The sequence below is a fragment of the Cotesia glomerata genome, linkage group LG6, assembly GCF_020080835.1.
Source record: "Cotesia glomerata isolate CgM1 linkage group LG6, MPM_Cglom_v2.3, whole genome shotgun sequence".
Lineage (NCBI taxonomy): Eukaryota > Metazoa > Arthropoda > Insecta > Hymenoptera > Braconidae > Cotesia > Cotesia glomerata.
Window position 1 is genome coordinate 18519660 of NC_058163.1, and position 15882 is coordinate 18535541.

Below are 15882 nucleotides of genomic sequence, written 5' to 3' on the forward strand. Positions count from 1 at the left end.
AAACAAAAAATACGTGACTTTGTCATTCGCATCAAAGTGAGCTCTCGTGAACGTCGGTGTTTCTTCAACAGAGCCAGTGTTGAGTATCACGGTCTTATTCTCGTTAATCGTTTGTCAATATTAAACAATAAACACCTTGAGATATCAGTGATGAAAAAATTTAACAAGTTAAAAAGAATTAAAATATATATATATATATATATATATGTTTTATATTTATACACATATTAACATTAAAATTTATGTAAAACACATCTTTGTTTTTGAAAATCTTGTTTAACATTTGATCACAGTTTTGGACTTTGAAATCAGTGATTAGGAGTTACTTTTTGAAATTACAATCCAAAAAAAAAAGTTTAAAATTATAAACTACCGCCATCTTTTGGGTTCTATTAGTTTAGTATTTTTATTTTTGGTATAATGAGTGCCGGTTACAATTGTGTGTCATTAGACGTATATGTGCGTAACAACACACGTGTATCAGTTACAATCACAAAAATGACGGGCACATGTCGACTGTGTTTGAAAGAATCAACAAAATTATCGCCTATTTTTTGCAATAAACAAGGACGAGAACATTTTTTTGATCTCTATCGTAAAATATTCATTTGCTGTGGTATTGATATCAATGAATATGATGAATTATCATCATTTATTTGCAATGAATGCGTGACCAAACTCAATGCTGCATATGATTTTCGTCTGTTATGCCAACGTTCTAGTTCATCATATTGTCGATTACAATCTCATACCTCCAAGCACTGTATATGTTCGGTAATTATTTTTATTTTTTTATTATTAATTTATTATTTATTTTATTACATTTTATAGAATAACATTTAAAAATAATCTGATACTAGCCTCGTTGTCAGTTAAAATTGGCGGGAAAACGCTAACATTTTCAATTGTTTGTGTTACATAAATACAAAAGCATAAAAAAATGAAAAATTTTATCCATTGTAAAATAAAAAAATAATAAAATGATATAAGAGGTAGTAGAGTTTAGTCAATGTTGTTTACTATTAACTTTGTCAAGAAATTTTTTTTCTCAATTTTTTTTATCGTTTAGACTGATAAAACTGAAATTACCAGACATCAAACAATTTCTAGGATTTTTATAGAAAATTCGTTATTCAAAAAAAAAAAAAAAAATACTCTAAAAAATTCGCTCTTAAAATTTTTACACATTAAATTATTTTGTCATATTTATTTCATGCCTTTCTAATATAATTGTCATAAAAATTAAAATTTAAAATTTTATTTAGAATCCGAATGCTGAAACAGAAATTCCAAAAGTAAAGAAGGTAATGAAAATTTGCCAGTCAACGGGCATTCAGGGAAAATACGTCGAGGGAGTGGTCGAAGAGATACAAGACGAAGAAATACATGATAGTTTCCAGGTTAATGGGATATCAACAATAAACAGTGATGATAATCAGGTTAATGGGTTATCAGCAAAAAATGCTGATGAGAAAAATAATAATTCGCCTGATGTAAGCACAACAGATCGTTCAGATTCTAGTACTGTAGAGAGTAGTACAACTGGAGTTAGTATTAACCATGAGTCAAGCAAAAGTTCAGAAGAGGGTAATAATAATGATATTGATAACTTGTCTTATGAAAAACGACTAGAAATCGCTAGAAATAAGTACAAAGATATTTTAGTTCTTAATAAGCTCAATATACCTCCAAAAAAAACTGCCGACTCAACTAAACTGACTGATTTTATACAAAAAGGTGATAGTAATAATGTTGATTTTGGTAGTGTAGCTGGTGCAAAACAAAAAGGTATTTTCTAATTAACATTGAGACTGAATTAACATACTTTAAATATAAATACTAATTAAGATTTAATTTTAGATGTTGACGATGCAAATAGTGTTAAAGATATTTATGGTAAAAATTCTCAAGTAGCAGATAATAATAAAAGTATTAATCAAACTTGTGAAGCAACCATTGCTAATAAAAATAAAAGCGTTGATGAAAATGCTAATGAACAAATTAAAGATACGGATGCAGCAGTTTACATACAGCCGATGATTGTGGGAGAATTCGACCATACTTATGATCTTCGAGAACAAATAATTGTTACTTTTGATGAAAATATTTCCGTTGGTGAAAAAATAGATATTCAACTTGATGATAATCAAGAGATATCAGCTATTATATTCCCAGACTCGGATGAAAGAACTGCTGCTGAAGAAGAAAAAGAAGGAGAACTTGATTCGTTTAAAAATTTCACTAATGAAGAACAAACTGGGATTGCACAAGTTGATGAGGGCATTGAAGAACAAGCCATAAATGCTGCCGATCAACATCATAATACTAAAGGTGATATACTTGATCAGGGTAATTACATTTCTGGGAAAAGCAGTAATTTAATTGTTAAAGATAGTGATAGCAGTATTGAAAAACCAAAAAAGTATTTTAAAAGTAATCCTCAAGTGCTAAATAAAAGTAAGATTATAGTAGATAGGAAAGATAAAAGTTTATCTTCGCGTAAGAGGTCTAGATCTCAAGACTTTCATGATGTTAGTGAAGTAAGCAACGTACCTGCTGTTAAACAAGATAAATTTAAACGCCGCAAATCAGGAAAGACTAAAAAGTCTAGTCTTGATAAAGTCTGTGAAGATTTTAATCACGATGTATCTCAGGAAGATGGTGTTGTTAACTCTGGTAACAGCATTGAAGTTCAAGCCGAAGTTCATGTTAGGGAACGGAGTCCAGAATATTCTGAACCAACTTCAAAAATGATTGGATTAAATAATGTAACGCAAGGAGGAGTGAATAGAAACAAATCTCAAAATATGAATAAAATTAATGTACAATCTAAAATTGCTGATGATTTTGATCAAATATTGAATCTAGAGGATGACATAGCAATTGAAGTAGCTCATAATATTGAAATATTACCTGATGATGCACTGAGTGTTGACTACACTGTTGGTATACCAGACGATGATATTCAAAACTCGAGTGATAATACCCAAGTGCCTAAAAACAATTTAGCTTTAGTGACAGATGATAGTAATAAGGAGTTGAATCAAAAAAAGAATGGTCGTATTAATAAGGCGAATAAAGATACGAGATTAAAAAATTCAAAATCTAAATTAGTTATTGATGATGATAATGACGACGAAGAAAAAAAGAAAGACGGTGATCAATTGCCAAAAGACAGCATTAATAAAAATAACAAGGTTTTGCTTAAAAACAAGAATAAATCTCGGAGTGTTGTAGCAGTTAAAAAGAATGTTAAAGTCAAAGTTTTGTCTAAACGTAAATTGAAAGATAAAAGTAAATTGTCGTTCAAGAGACTAAAATCCAAGAAAAAGCCGCCCACCGATGACGAATCTACTGAAGATGAGATTGTGAGCAGTATTGAAGATAGCGATGACGATACATCAGACAGTGTCCAAATCAAGAGATCAAGAATAAAACAATCGTCGAGCACCGATGAAAACTTGGTAGACCGCGCAGTAAAAAATAATAACAACAATAAGAAATTAAATAAATCACAGCGTAGAAAGTCCAGTCCAGTACGTCCTTCTAACTCCGGTAAAATGAGGAAAAAACTATCCTGTAAATACTGTGACAAATTTTTTCTGTACCGTCTACCATTATTAAAACATACACAACAACATCATCCTGACATTAGTGAAGATTCAGACACGAACAAAAATATAAAAACTCGTCGTCATTCCTTACCTGTCAGCCAAATTCTTTATAAAAATTGTTATGTGATCTTGAATCGTATGTTATATCAAAATAATGAATTATATAATTAAAATTTATAATTGTTCCATTAATTATATTTAACACTTTTTATAATGCAATATAGTTAAAAGTGTTTTTCGTTATACTCAATTATAAAAACATTTAAAGCAACTTCTAGAACTTTTTCCATTACTTGACGTATAGAGTACTTGGATGATATTCAAAAAAATTTTTTTTTATTAATTTTGTTTTTTTTTCTTTTATAATAAATTTATATGCTTGTACTTAAATATTTATAATTAATATTTCTATGAAAATAAAAATATTTTCACCAAATGTAAACTTGTTTCATATAACATAATAAATCAAATTTTAATTTCAATTTACCGACTAAAATTATTTTTATTATATGATACTAATTAGCAAAAAATGGAACGATTTTTGTATTTTTTTTTTTTTTAAAACATTAATGTAATAAAAAAAAATTGCACTTACAAGTTTTCAAATTTTAGCGGTTAAACATTTTTAAAATTCTTTCAGCAAAATTATTTTTAACAAAAAATTTTCGATTTTAACTAACTTTAATATTAATAATTTTATCATACACACAATAATATTTTTTTATTTCAAATTAAATGATAGATACAGATAAATTGTAAACGTTATTTATTATCAGTTCAAAAATTTTGGCTTGAGCGACATCACCCGGTCATTAATTTTGCTTCGTATGTATTGGATTCAATAGAAATAAATAAACTGTTTACTAAACCTCGTCAATTGTTGAAGTTAAAAAAAAAACAAAAACTACAAAAACCAATGGAGAACTTAGATGTTATAACCAACTCGCATAAGATTTGTCGAATTTGCTTGAAAGAGTCAAATAACTTGTCACCACTCTTTCCAAATGACCAAGAGCAACCCAAATATCCAGGCTTGGCAGAAAAAATACGAGAGTGTGGTGATATTAAATTATGTGAAGGTAAAGAGTATTTTGGTGTTTGTATCCTACCATCTATGATTTGCGACACGTGCATCGAAAATACAAAGATATCATATAAATTTCGTCTGCAATGTCAATATTCAGCGAAAAAATTACAGCTGTATTACGAGGAGTTAATTCAAAATAACCTTGAAGTATGTTTCGAATATTTATTACCTAAAATAAAATTTATTTAACAATAATTTAATTATTATTCGCGGTTTTAGATGATTCGCAGTCAAGCTAATACACCAAATGACAGCCAAGATTTATCAAACTTTACACAAGACATTCAGAGTTCAGAAGGATTTGATGACAAAGAAGATTTGTCAGCTCAAGATAAATTGAGTTCTGGAAACCAAATTATCTTACAACAATTTCTGGATCTAACACAACTTGATCTTTAAGTTTCGTTAATTTTTGTTCATTTAAGTTTAAAAATTCTTTTTATAATTAATTAAGTTTCTAATTCCATCACATAAGTTTATATTTAAGGTTAAGGATAAATCATTATTAATATTAAATACTAGATTAAATACTAGAATGTACATAACGTTATAAGCTAGTTTATTGGCAGCTCATATTTTTTGGGCAAGTAATTGAATTTTTATTGAATTATATGTTTATGCCAGATTAATACTCTAACGTATTTCATGGAATCAATCAAATTCAAAGCTTAGTAAAGATATTTAATATTTTACAGATATCCAGTCCATAATTAACTTCCTTGTATAATCGTTGATCAAATGAATGAGCTGTCATTGGTATTTATTAGGATTATTTTTAATAAAAATATTATTATTTGATAAAGTTTTTAAAATTTATGTGGGTGACGAAATTTTTCAACATATATTCTATTTTCTATCAACCATAAAAAAGAAAAACATGTTTCTTTTTATTATTGATAAATCGTGTTGAAGAAATTTTCAGAAATTGATCAAATTTTTTCCTATAAATATTAACAATAGATAATATTTGAAAAAGAATAGTAGTTGTAGATGCAAATTTTAGACTAAAAGATTATTGTTAACTATTTGATAATTATTCGATGGTTATTAATTTTTATAATAATATCAATGAGTTGAACAATCTGTCAAAACTTATCGGTATTTAGTTTTAAATGTCTTCGTTCCAAAGCAATATTGTATTTACGCAGTATCTATTTTGGGTACGAAGACAGTAATGATATAACACTAAATCAAGAAACCGTAAAGTCGATCAATCATAGAGATAGAAATTATAAACCACTTGCGTTAATAAATTTTGTTGTGGAATTACTTTACCATTATTAAACCTAAAGAAAAGAAAAGGGTAATAAATTTAAATTAAATACCAGTATATAAAAAATAAAAGTAAATTAGGGAATGAAAAGATATATCTAGTTTTTACTTTTATTCCATTATAGTTATTCGAATTAAAATAAAATTCGGCTAACACTTTTCCACACATTTGCTTTAGTTTTTTAATTTTGAATCTGTGACTAGATTTAAACAAAGGCTCTGAGCTATTCTATACATCATTTCAGAAGATATTTATGCTAATCATTATTTATTTTAACAATATAAGCGATTCAAAGAATATTTTTAGTGATGGTACAAGCAATTTTTAGTCTAAAAAATTATTATTGTTAACTGTTCTCTGCTTATTCGATGGTATTACTACAGAATTGAAAAAATATTATCTACTAATATTTAATTTTTGTGCAAACGTTTGCGAATTGAAACGAAAAAAGGTAAACACGATGAATTTAATGTAAACAAGTATTATTTGAACTTGTATAAAAATTTTTAAATATACTAATTTTTAGTAATTCTTGTCAATTTGCTTAAATCTTTGTTGTCTTGATTTCAAGGGTTTTTCAATAGCAGAAATTCTACTCTCGAGATTTTTCATTACGAAGAATAGAAAATTCCATAGAGCGTATCTCCATAGTTATGGTAGTTCTTCAGGTGCAGGTTTCAATTTTTTTTAAGATTCAGTTATCTGGTTGCAACTTTCGTAATCACCTTTTAGTACGAAAAAATGTGAAGAATTGCCTCAGATATTTATGGCGTTATGTATCATTTGGGCATGTACAAAGGCATATACAATACAATAATATAAGGTACACACATTTATATAAGTTATTTTATATAAAAATATACTCATCTATATTCATATTCAAAAAACTTGCTATACATTAGCGACATCAAGTGATTAATTTTTTCCCTATTATTAGTACCCAAGTGCTTGTCAAAAATAGTGCTATTTGTATCGACATATTTGTTTGTACACATAAACCTAAAATTATTTTTTGTAAAACAACAAACAAAAAAAATACAAAAATGCAAGTGTCAACATTAAAAATAAATAAAGTTTGTCGTATTTGTTTAACAGAAACTAATGATCTAATATTGCTTTCAAATAATCAAGAAAAAACACAATATCCAGGTATATTAGAAAAAATACAAGAGTGTGGTGGAGTTCAGTTAAGCGAAGAATATGGAACACCTATTTTTATTTGCAACAACTGTATTGATAATACTAAAATAGCATATAAATTTCGACTTCAGTGTCAATATTCCGAGACACAACTTCGATTATTATATGAAAAATTTATCCAGCAATGTATTCAAGTAAGTATGAAACAATTAGATCAGTATGACTATTTCTATTTCACAAAAACAATATAATTTATCTTATAGAATTAATTGTTACACATATTAATTGTTTACTTCAATTAATTTTAGGTATCACATCACCAGCAAAACTTAACAGAAACTTCAAACTCACCAACAGAAAGCCAAAACTCATCCAAATTAATAATTGATGAAGTTATTTCAACAAGTGAAGATGGAAATTGTTTAGATGTTCTTTTACAAACTGATGAAGTCAAAAATGAAAACAAAAAAGTTGATGTTGGTAGTTCAATTTCAGATCAATTTGGACGTTCTGATACTGGAAGTATAAGTGAGAACAAATGTGTCAAACGAAAATACAATCGCAAAAAAATTCAATGCCTACGATGTTTTGAAATTTTTATTAGTCAAGAAACTTTGGCTCATCATTTGTTCAATAATCATGGTGAAAAATATAAGTGTCTATGGTGTCCAGAGACTTTTGATACTTTAAAGTTGATGAAAAGTCATAAAGTGACCCATGATCTTCGAGATCGTCGTAGACAGCGAAGTTATAGTCGATATAGTAATGAGTCAGCCAATGGAACTGAAATAACTATTAGCAAAAAGAAATTTTGTTCTCTTCATGAAGATAATTATAATTATCAACTTTGTATTAACAATAACAATCATGATAAAAGTAATTCATCCACGAATACTGAAAATTTTGTCGAAAATGGAGATTATCAAGAGTTTAATAAAAAGAACAGTAATGAAGGTGCTTCTAAAAGTAGCCGGACAGCTAATAATCAATCAATTGGAAGTGAAAATAGTCAAGTTGATGTTGAGACAAATTACGGACCCAAAGCAACCACAGGTGACTTAGAATTAAATGATGGAAAAAAGAAAAGAAAATCTAAAATTTGCTATCATAAAATACGACTTAAGAATTTTATTTTACATAAATGTGAAATATGTCATCGTAAATTTGAAAACATCAGAAAATTGAATCGACACATACGTAATCATATTTCAAAACATATCTGCAATTTATGTAATCAAGCTTTTGTGAGCCAAAAAAAGGTTGATAAGCATAAAAAAAAGGATCATTGCGCAGATAAAATAGAGATTGACGAGTCAAGAATTTGTTTTTTCTGCAACAAAGTGTTTGCGTCCAGTCATCGACGCTTTAAACACGAAAAAAAAGTGCACTGGGAACTGGAAAAATAATCATAGTATCAAAATACTTTTATTTTTCTTTATTAGTTCTTAAAGCATTTCTATATCAGAAGGTTAATGAAAAAAAAAAAAAAAAAAAAATAAATAATTCGGAGCTGTAGAAATTTTTTCCGATACTTCAGAACTTTTTTTCATACATTAATGCTCATACTTGTTAATTTATCTGTAAGATTGTGAAACAGTCATTATAATAATTAATTAATTCTAATGATTTTGTGTTAAAATATCAATTTGGACATGTGATTAACAAGTTTGAATTTATCACAATATTTGATTTATTTTAAATGTTTTCTAACATAGTTAAAAATTATTGTATTAAGAATATTTATAAGTTGTTTAATTAATTCAAAATCTGAGTTATCTATAATAATTTTGATTTATTTTCTAGATAAATTAATTTATAAAAATGAGGAAAAACTTTTTTTGAGACTTGAAACAGTTATTTTCGCAATTACTCACCTATTTTTTGATTTTTTTATTATTATAAGAGATGTTTTTTAATTAATTTCATAACAACGTACTAAAATTTTTTTTAATTGAAATAAATTTCATTGTTTTTTATGTTTAAAACAATAATTAATTATAATTACCATAATGATGATTTTATAAATTTGGTGTTGTTTTTTGTTATTCTTTAAAATTTTAAATCAATGATATATTGATTTCGAGTGGTAATTTTACTTTTTATTCCAATGACTATTTCATAAATTTACGGTTATTCTGTAAATACAAAAAAGAAAACATTCAATTATTAAATTTCTTATGAAAAAATGATTGCAATCGCTTTAATTAATTGTGTGGTAAAATGCAAATTGATGTTTTATGATGTAACCAACAATTCCAAAGTTATAATGTAGTTAACATATGATCATCGAATTTTGTATTATTTAAAGTAAGAAACTTGAAATATAAAACTCAATTGTACTTGTTGAAAAAATAAAAATATATTTATCAAAATATGAAACTTGAACTAATACATTACGTTGCAATTTTAAAATGAACTTGTCTTTTATTTAATCGCGATAGTAATTATTGAAGCTTTAGCTACTGCAATATCTCATGAAGAAATAAATATTTTAAATATCTTTACTCCAGTTATAATTTTTTTCTATAAATATTGTACTATAATTTTAAAAAATGATCACAATGCAACTTTAAACAATTAAAATGCCAACAAATATTTGTTTACCACGTTTCGTTGTACATTTGTAAATCTCAAGCATAAGAAGTATATATGGGGTATTCCATGTCAAATCGACCACTTTTGAACCCGACCCCTTTAGATTTAGCTGAAACTTTACTATTCTTTTCTACCCTTTGAAAGACATTTTTGAGTAAAATCGTCATTTTTTCGAAGTCCGCCATTCTTTTTTTTTTTTCTCAAAAAAAACTAATTAATTTGACAACTGTCCCCGCTAATCCCGGGCAGGGCCGATTTTTTTTATTTAATTGAAAAAAAAAATTTTTTTTATTTCAGAAAATTTGACAATTTTTTTTTCAATTAAATAAAAAAAATCGGCCCTGCCCGGGATTAGCGGGGACAGTTGTCAAATTAATTAGTTTTTTTTTGAGAAAAAAAAAAAAGAATGGCGGACTTCGAAAAAATGACGATTTTACTAAAAAAAAAAACGATTATTTTATATAATTGATCATGTTAAATTTTTTTCGTGTATTTTTTCGAAAAGTTCATTCAAAAAAAAAAAAATTTTTTAAAAAAAGGTACCCAAAAGTCAATTTCTGTAAAAGTTAGGGGGCGTCCATTAATTACGTGAGGTGTTCTAGGGGGGGAGTGGATCAAGCTAAATCTTACCAAATCTCACTTAGGGGGGAGGGGGGATCAACAAATATCACGTAATTTTTTCTCTAGCAGAAAACAGTGTAAAATTGCGTGAAATAGTATTTCTATAATAAAATATGGCCAAATTTGACACAATAGTGTTTGTCGTATTCGTCTGAACCCTGCAGAGCAGCAAAGTAGCGCTCGATTGTTTAATTTGATTATTGATCGATAGGATTCACTAATTTTTTAGGTAGATTTATTTAGAAATCTATCGGTGGTAGTCGGTCTCATGTCGTAATTTTAATAAAATTTTGTCATAATATGTTTAATTATCTTCAATTTAAGCTATTGTTCGTCGACTTTTAATACTTTTTTCAATTTATTTCGTAGTAAAGAAAATTAAAAAAAAATCAAGAATAAATTAAATTTTAGCTTTTATCATCAAATGACTTTTATCTGTAAAAAATCCGATTTTTTAGGTAGATGTCTTTAAATATCTATTTTTTATAGTCAATCTCATGTCGTTATTTGCAAAAATATAATAGAAAATAAATTTTAGGACATTACGGCCTTTTAATAACGTGTTTTTTTCAATATTCAAACAAGAAATCTACCTATCCATGTCGGGTGTAGCCGAATGGCGCTTTTTTTTTCTCAATAATCCAACACGTTTACAGCCAAAACATAAATTTTGAAGAATCTCGCGTGAGATTAGGGGAGGGGGGAGGGAGTTGGGGAAAATCTTACGAAATCTCATCAAGCGGGGAGGGGGGGTCAAAAAATTTTCAAAAATGCCTCAGGTAATTTATGGACGCCCCCTTATGGCTATTTGAAAATAAAAAAGCCATTTTTTTGAAAAATTCATAACTTTTTTTGGGTTGGATAAAAAAATTTGAAAAAATTCTCAAAAATGTTTTTCAAAGGGTAGAAAAGAATAGTAAAGTTTCAGCTAAATCTAAAGGGGTCGGGTTCAAAAGTGGTCGATTTGACATGGAATACCCCATATATATATTCGTACAAAGTGTAAAAAAAATTGAACGATGCAATGGAACATTGTAATCACATAAATGCTATTCGTTTAATATCCGTTAAATTTTATCAATTAGAATATTTTTTTATTACCTTCTAATTTTATAAATATTAAAAATTTCAAGACACATAATAGAAATAGTTAAAATTTAGATTTGTCAAATAAAAATTAATTAATGTAAGTTAACTAAAAATTGAGAGTCGAGTTAACGTCTTAAATATATTAGTAACTTTTTAGTAATTTTTTGTATGTAAATTTTACTAAGTCGTTAATGTTAGAATTAATGATCGTATTTGTCTTATTAGAGTCGCCTTGGAATAGAATTTACAAAAACAGCCGATTAGAAACGAAAATTAAACTGGAAACAACTGATGTTTTCTAAATATTAAAATTAAAATTCTCTGTTTGAGTTAAGTTTTTTTTTTGAATTTTTTAAATTTCTCACAAATTAATTATTAAGAAAATTTTTTCTACAGTCAGGGTTTTTTTTTCGTGTAACGATTTTATCATCAACAAAAAAAAATAATTTTGAATGTAATCGACATCTGACAATTTATAGTAAGTCATTTATCATATAAATTGTTATAAAAAAAATTTTTTTAATCTATACGTGGATTTAAATGAATCTATAAAAAATTATCAGGTGCCTACTGGATTCAGTATCATAAATTTACACATGGTGACAGTAAAATAATTTTTACTGAATATTTAATAATTATTTTTTAATGATATATCTTTTAGAAGAAAAAATGGAATATTCTTCAGACATTTTTTACTAGAGAATTTTAAAATTAGAAGTGTCTATTCAGACGCAAAAAAGTCCTGATAAATTCACGCCACGAAGATTTAAGGGCCTTTAAATTCATGCAGCGTGGATTTAAGGGTCTTTCATTTACGCGACGTGGATTTGTCAGGACTTTTTTACGTATGAATAGACATGCCCTTTAAAATTTCGCGCTTTTTTAAATACATCAGTAACGCCATCCCTAGTTCATTTAATATCAAATAATCACAATAGAACTGTTTCATGTATGCGTGTGTAATACAAGTGTTTTGAACTACAACAAAACACATATTATATTTCGGAGCCGATACACGGCATCCCTATGAGAGACGCTGTTGAAGTACTCCCTATTTCCCCTTATCTAGACGCTATCTCTCGTGTTTTGTTGAAGTCTTAAGCTGATGCTACCAACTATGATCACCTGGAAGCCGGGTTTTCCCGCGTTTTTGCTTCATAGCCTCTCATCCAGTAAGCCCTTCACCGGGATGCCGTGTATCGGCTCCGAAATATAATATGTGTTTTGTTGGAGTTCAAAACACTTGTATTATATTTCTCTGGCCGATACACGGCATCCCTATGAGAGATCTGTTTGTTATCTACTGGTGATCTTTTCTCAATGCTATGTGATGGATGTGATGTAATGCTGTAAAGATTAAGAAAGTATTAGCTTAGTCTACTATAAATAACTGGTTTTTCTTGTCAGTAATTATTTATTTATTTTTTTTATTTTATTTGGAACTGTATAGTAATACATATGTCATTGTACTTTTTTTTTTTTTTTTTTTTTGTAATTAAGATTTTACACCGGTGTGAAATTGCGGTAGAGAAGGCCCGTATTTCTTTGGTTGCTACTTTCCACCCTTCGACAATAGTGATTGGCAAATGTTTCGACACACTTCCAGTTTCCTCGATCCAGGATTTCCTGCACTGGTAAATTGTCCATCCAGCCTCGAGAGGCCACTGCTGCTCGGACACTCCCTGGAGATGCGTCAATTTCCGCCTCGGTCAGTGCTGAGCGTACCCAGCCTGCGATGACAGTCTTGGAAGCTGGTTTCACTGGTCCCGTGACCGTGATAAATAGTTCATCCCAGTTCTAGGCACTTCTTCTTTTCTCCGACAGCTTTAGCAAGGCTCTGATCCAGGTAACTGGGCAAATTCTGATGTTTTCATGCTTGGAAAGTTTCCATCCGGATTGCCTGAAGGATGCTCTATCTGTTTTAGACCCAAAGTTTGGCCAAAGGATAATTTCCTGACCCAGATTCGTTAGGTAGTCCTTGGAGATTTTCAAGAGAGTGAGGTCATGCACTCTGGGTCCCGATGCCAATAGGAGAATTGCAGCTGTCCTTCTTGAAGCTTCAAAAAGGGATAGCTTTGGTGCCCCAGCTGCGAGCCAGTTGAATAGAATTCAGGCATCCCGTATTGCCGCACGTTCTTCCTTAGGCTTAGAGTTAGAGATTGCCTTTAACACCTGTTTGACCAGAAAACTTGACGAGGAGTCTTTTGCTTCTCTCGAGCAGAATGTACTGACTGCTGACTTATGAACAAGGATAGTAGCGTAGGCCAGGTTATCCTTAATCGCAAGATTTGCCAAAAATCTTGCCAGGTTCGGGCTACCTGGGGAGACTGGATCCACTTGGTTCTCCTGACACCAGGTCAGCCATCTTTTGATGGGCACCCTGTAGGTCTAAATAGTAGAAGTACGCCAACTCTCTTTTAACAAGGCCTTTTCCTGAGTTGACTAGTTCGATGTCATGGAGCTCCACCCCCAATTCTCCACACTTGGAGAATGTTGATCAACCTGTTGGGGCGCCTTCCCCGTGGATAAGTCCACTAATACTTCTTCCAAGTTCTCGATCGTCCTTGGAGGTACTAGGCTTCGACTCACTAGATCGGGCATCCAAAATGTTTGTTCCCATTTGGGGGCCACTAGCAGGTACTGGCCTTGACTTTTGTTCAGGTGTGCCAGGACTCTGGGGATCAGGTTGGGTGGTGGAAATATCCACGCTAGCTTGTAGTCCCAGTTTCGACTGAAGGCATCGAAGAATCTTGCCGACCGATCGGTGCAGTCTCGAGAGACGTAGCTCCTGACGACTGCTGAATTTTTGCTTGCAAATAAATCCACTTCTGGGGTGCCCCATTCTTTGAAAATGGCTTCTGTGGCTGCTGGTAGCAAGTGCCACTCTGGTAGGACATTTCCTCTGGATAGTCTGTCTGCGATTCTGTTGTACCTTCCGGGAAGGTAATAGGCTGACAACACTACTTTCAAACTGTCGACCATAAGAAGCAGATCGTAGGTCAGGTCGTAGAGAGCCAGGGATTTCGTCCCCTCTTCCTTCTGTATATAGGCTACTATTGTTCGATTGTCTGTTTGGAGAAGGATGTGGGCTCCGTGCAGGCGATGCGCCTGTTGTTTTATTGCCAGGTAAACCGCTAGCATTTCCTTTTTGTTTGAATGCCATGACTGCTGGTTTCTCGTCCAGCAACCGGACGTGTACATGTTGTCCAGCTGGGCTCCCCAGCCACTGTCGGCTGCATCTGTTGTCAAAAAGTGAGTTACGCGACTCTTGTGTAGCTGGGTACTCGACGTCAATGATTCGCTCCACCATCTCAGTTCCTGACGTACCAGGTCTCCTATCTGCTGCTTCTGTCTGACCCGTTTCTCGTCGAATTGCTTCAGGAATCTTTGCAGATGGCGGCAGTGAAGCCGACCTCTGGGCACGGCAAAGCTTGCGAAGTTCAGGTGTCCCATCAGGGACTGCACCTGACCTAGAGTACAGATTGAACTCTCTCTTATCTCTCTTACCAGATTCTTTATGTTCTCGACCTTCTTTGAAGGAAGACTGATTCGACACTTTTGGGTGTTCCAGGTTATGCCCAAGAAATCCAACTCCTGACATGGATCCAGCACACTTTTGCTCTGGTTTATGCACCAGCCTAGAGCTTCGAGAAGGTTCAGTAACATGGTTAGCTGAGACCTTAGTTTTTCCCTGTCCTGTGCATCTACTAGAAAGTCGTCTAGGTAGACTGCGATTCTCAAGCCTCTTGCACGAAGGATCTCTGCGATCCAGTTCGTGATTGATGCAAAGGCGTGTGGAGCAGACGAGAGGCCGAAGGGCAGGCTCATCATCTGATATAGCTTTCCGTTGTAAATTAGTCGGAGAAAGCAACGATGGGACACTGCCACAGGGACGTGAAAGTACGCCTGTGACATGTCGATTCTGATCATCCAATCCCCATCCTGTAGGAAATCTGGAATTTGCGAATGTGATATTAGATGAAATTCGCTCACCTTTACGTACCTGTTTAGGTTTTGGAGATCGAATATCGGTCGTGAACCCCCGTCGCTCTTTTTCACTAAGAACATTGTAGAAATGAAACTCGGCCCTGGATCCAGGGGAGATTCTAGGATCTTCTGTTTTACAAGGAGCTGTCGAGAGGTTCTTGTCTTGTATTTTGATGTTCTCCAGTCGTTCCAAAGAACAGGTTTCTGTGAAAAGGGAATTCGATAACCTGTAATCATATTTAAAATTACCTGTGGGGCTCCTAGGTTCCTCCATTCTTGCTGAAAATACTTTAGCTGACCTCCCGAGAAACTCTTCACTGTCATATAGTCATTGCGTAGGTTTCTTTCGAAAGGAAGGCGACTTAACAGGTTTGGCATTTTCTTTCTTGGTGTACTTTGATCTCGGTGTCTGAAAACGAGATTCGGAGCGGACTCGAGGGTAGTGAGATGATTTTAAGGAATTAAAAGAATTTCGG

The 15882-nt window shown here is 31.3% G+C and overlaps 3 protein-coding genes across 3 annotated transcripts; all 3 read left to right on the top strand.

The window, feature by feature from the left end:
* Positions 1–281: 281 nt before the first annotated feature.
* LOC123267093 (dentin sialophosphoprotein-like) lies at positions 282–3914 on the top strand. The gene is made up of 3 exons (XM_044731596.1): positions 282–774; positions 1266–1788; positions 1861–3914. The coding sequence occupies exons 1-3, from the start codon at positions 421–423 to the stop codon at positions 3783–3785; spliced, it is 2802 nt and encodes a 933-aa protein (XP_044587531.1). The 5' UTR covers positions 282–420; the 3' UTR covers positions 3786–3914.
* A 504-nt stretch (positions 3915–4418) lies between these two features.
* LOC123267169 lies at positions 4419–5240 on the top strand. Its single transcript, XM_044731708.1, has 2 exons — positions 4419–4848; positions 4921–5240. The coding sequence occupies exons 1-2, from the start codon at positions 4531–4533 to the stop codon at positions 5098–5100; spliced, it is 498 nt and encodes a 165-aa protein (XP_044587643.1). The 5' UTR covers positions 4419–4530; the 3' UTR covers positions 5101–5240.
* Positions 5241–6979: 1739 nt separating this feature from the next.
* Positions 6980–8595, top strand: LOC123266804 (uncharacterized zinc finger protein CG2678-like). Its single transcript, XM_044731220.1, has 2 exons — positions 6980–7308; positions 7423–8595. Exons 1-2 carry the CDS (start codon positions 7018–7020, stop codon positions 8518–8520), a joined length of 1389 nt encoding a protein of 462 aa, XP_044587155.1. The 5' UTR covers positions 6980–7017; the 3' UTR covers positions 8521–8595.
* The last annotated feature ends 7287 nt before the right edge of the window (positions 8596–15882 follow it).

Excerpts from the sequence above, each read along its gene's own strand:
- LOC123267093 (XM_044731596.1), top strand. The coding sequence starts at position 421 with ATGAGTGCCGGTTACAATTGTGTGTCATTAGACGTATATGTGCGTAAC. Across the intron at positions 775-1,265 it reads CCAAGCACTGTATATGTTCG|AATCCGAATGCTGAAACAGA; the intron begins GTAATTATTTTT and ends AATTTTATTTAG. Across the intron at positions 1,789-1,860 it reads AGCTGGTGCAAAACAAAAAG|ATGTTGACGATGCAAATAGT; the intron begins GTATTTTCTAAT and ends ATTTAATTTTAG.
- LOC123267169 (XM_044731708.1), top strand. The coding sequence starts at position 4,531 with ATGGAGAACTTAGATGTTATAACCAACTCGCATAAGATTTGTCGAATT. Across the intron at positions 4,849-4,920 it reads TAATTCAAAATAACCTTGAA|ATGATTCGCAGTCAAGCTAA; the intron begins GTATGTTTCGAA and ends TCGCGGTTTTAG.
- LOC123266804 (XM_044731220.1), top strand. The coding sequence starts at position 7,018 with ATGCAAGTGTCAACATTAAAAATAAATAAAGTTTGTCGTATTTGTTTA. Across the intron at positions 7,309-7,422 it reads TTATCCAGCAATGTATTCAA|GTATCACATCACCAGCAAAA; the intron begins GTAAGTATGAAA and ends AATTAATTTTAG.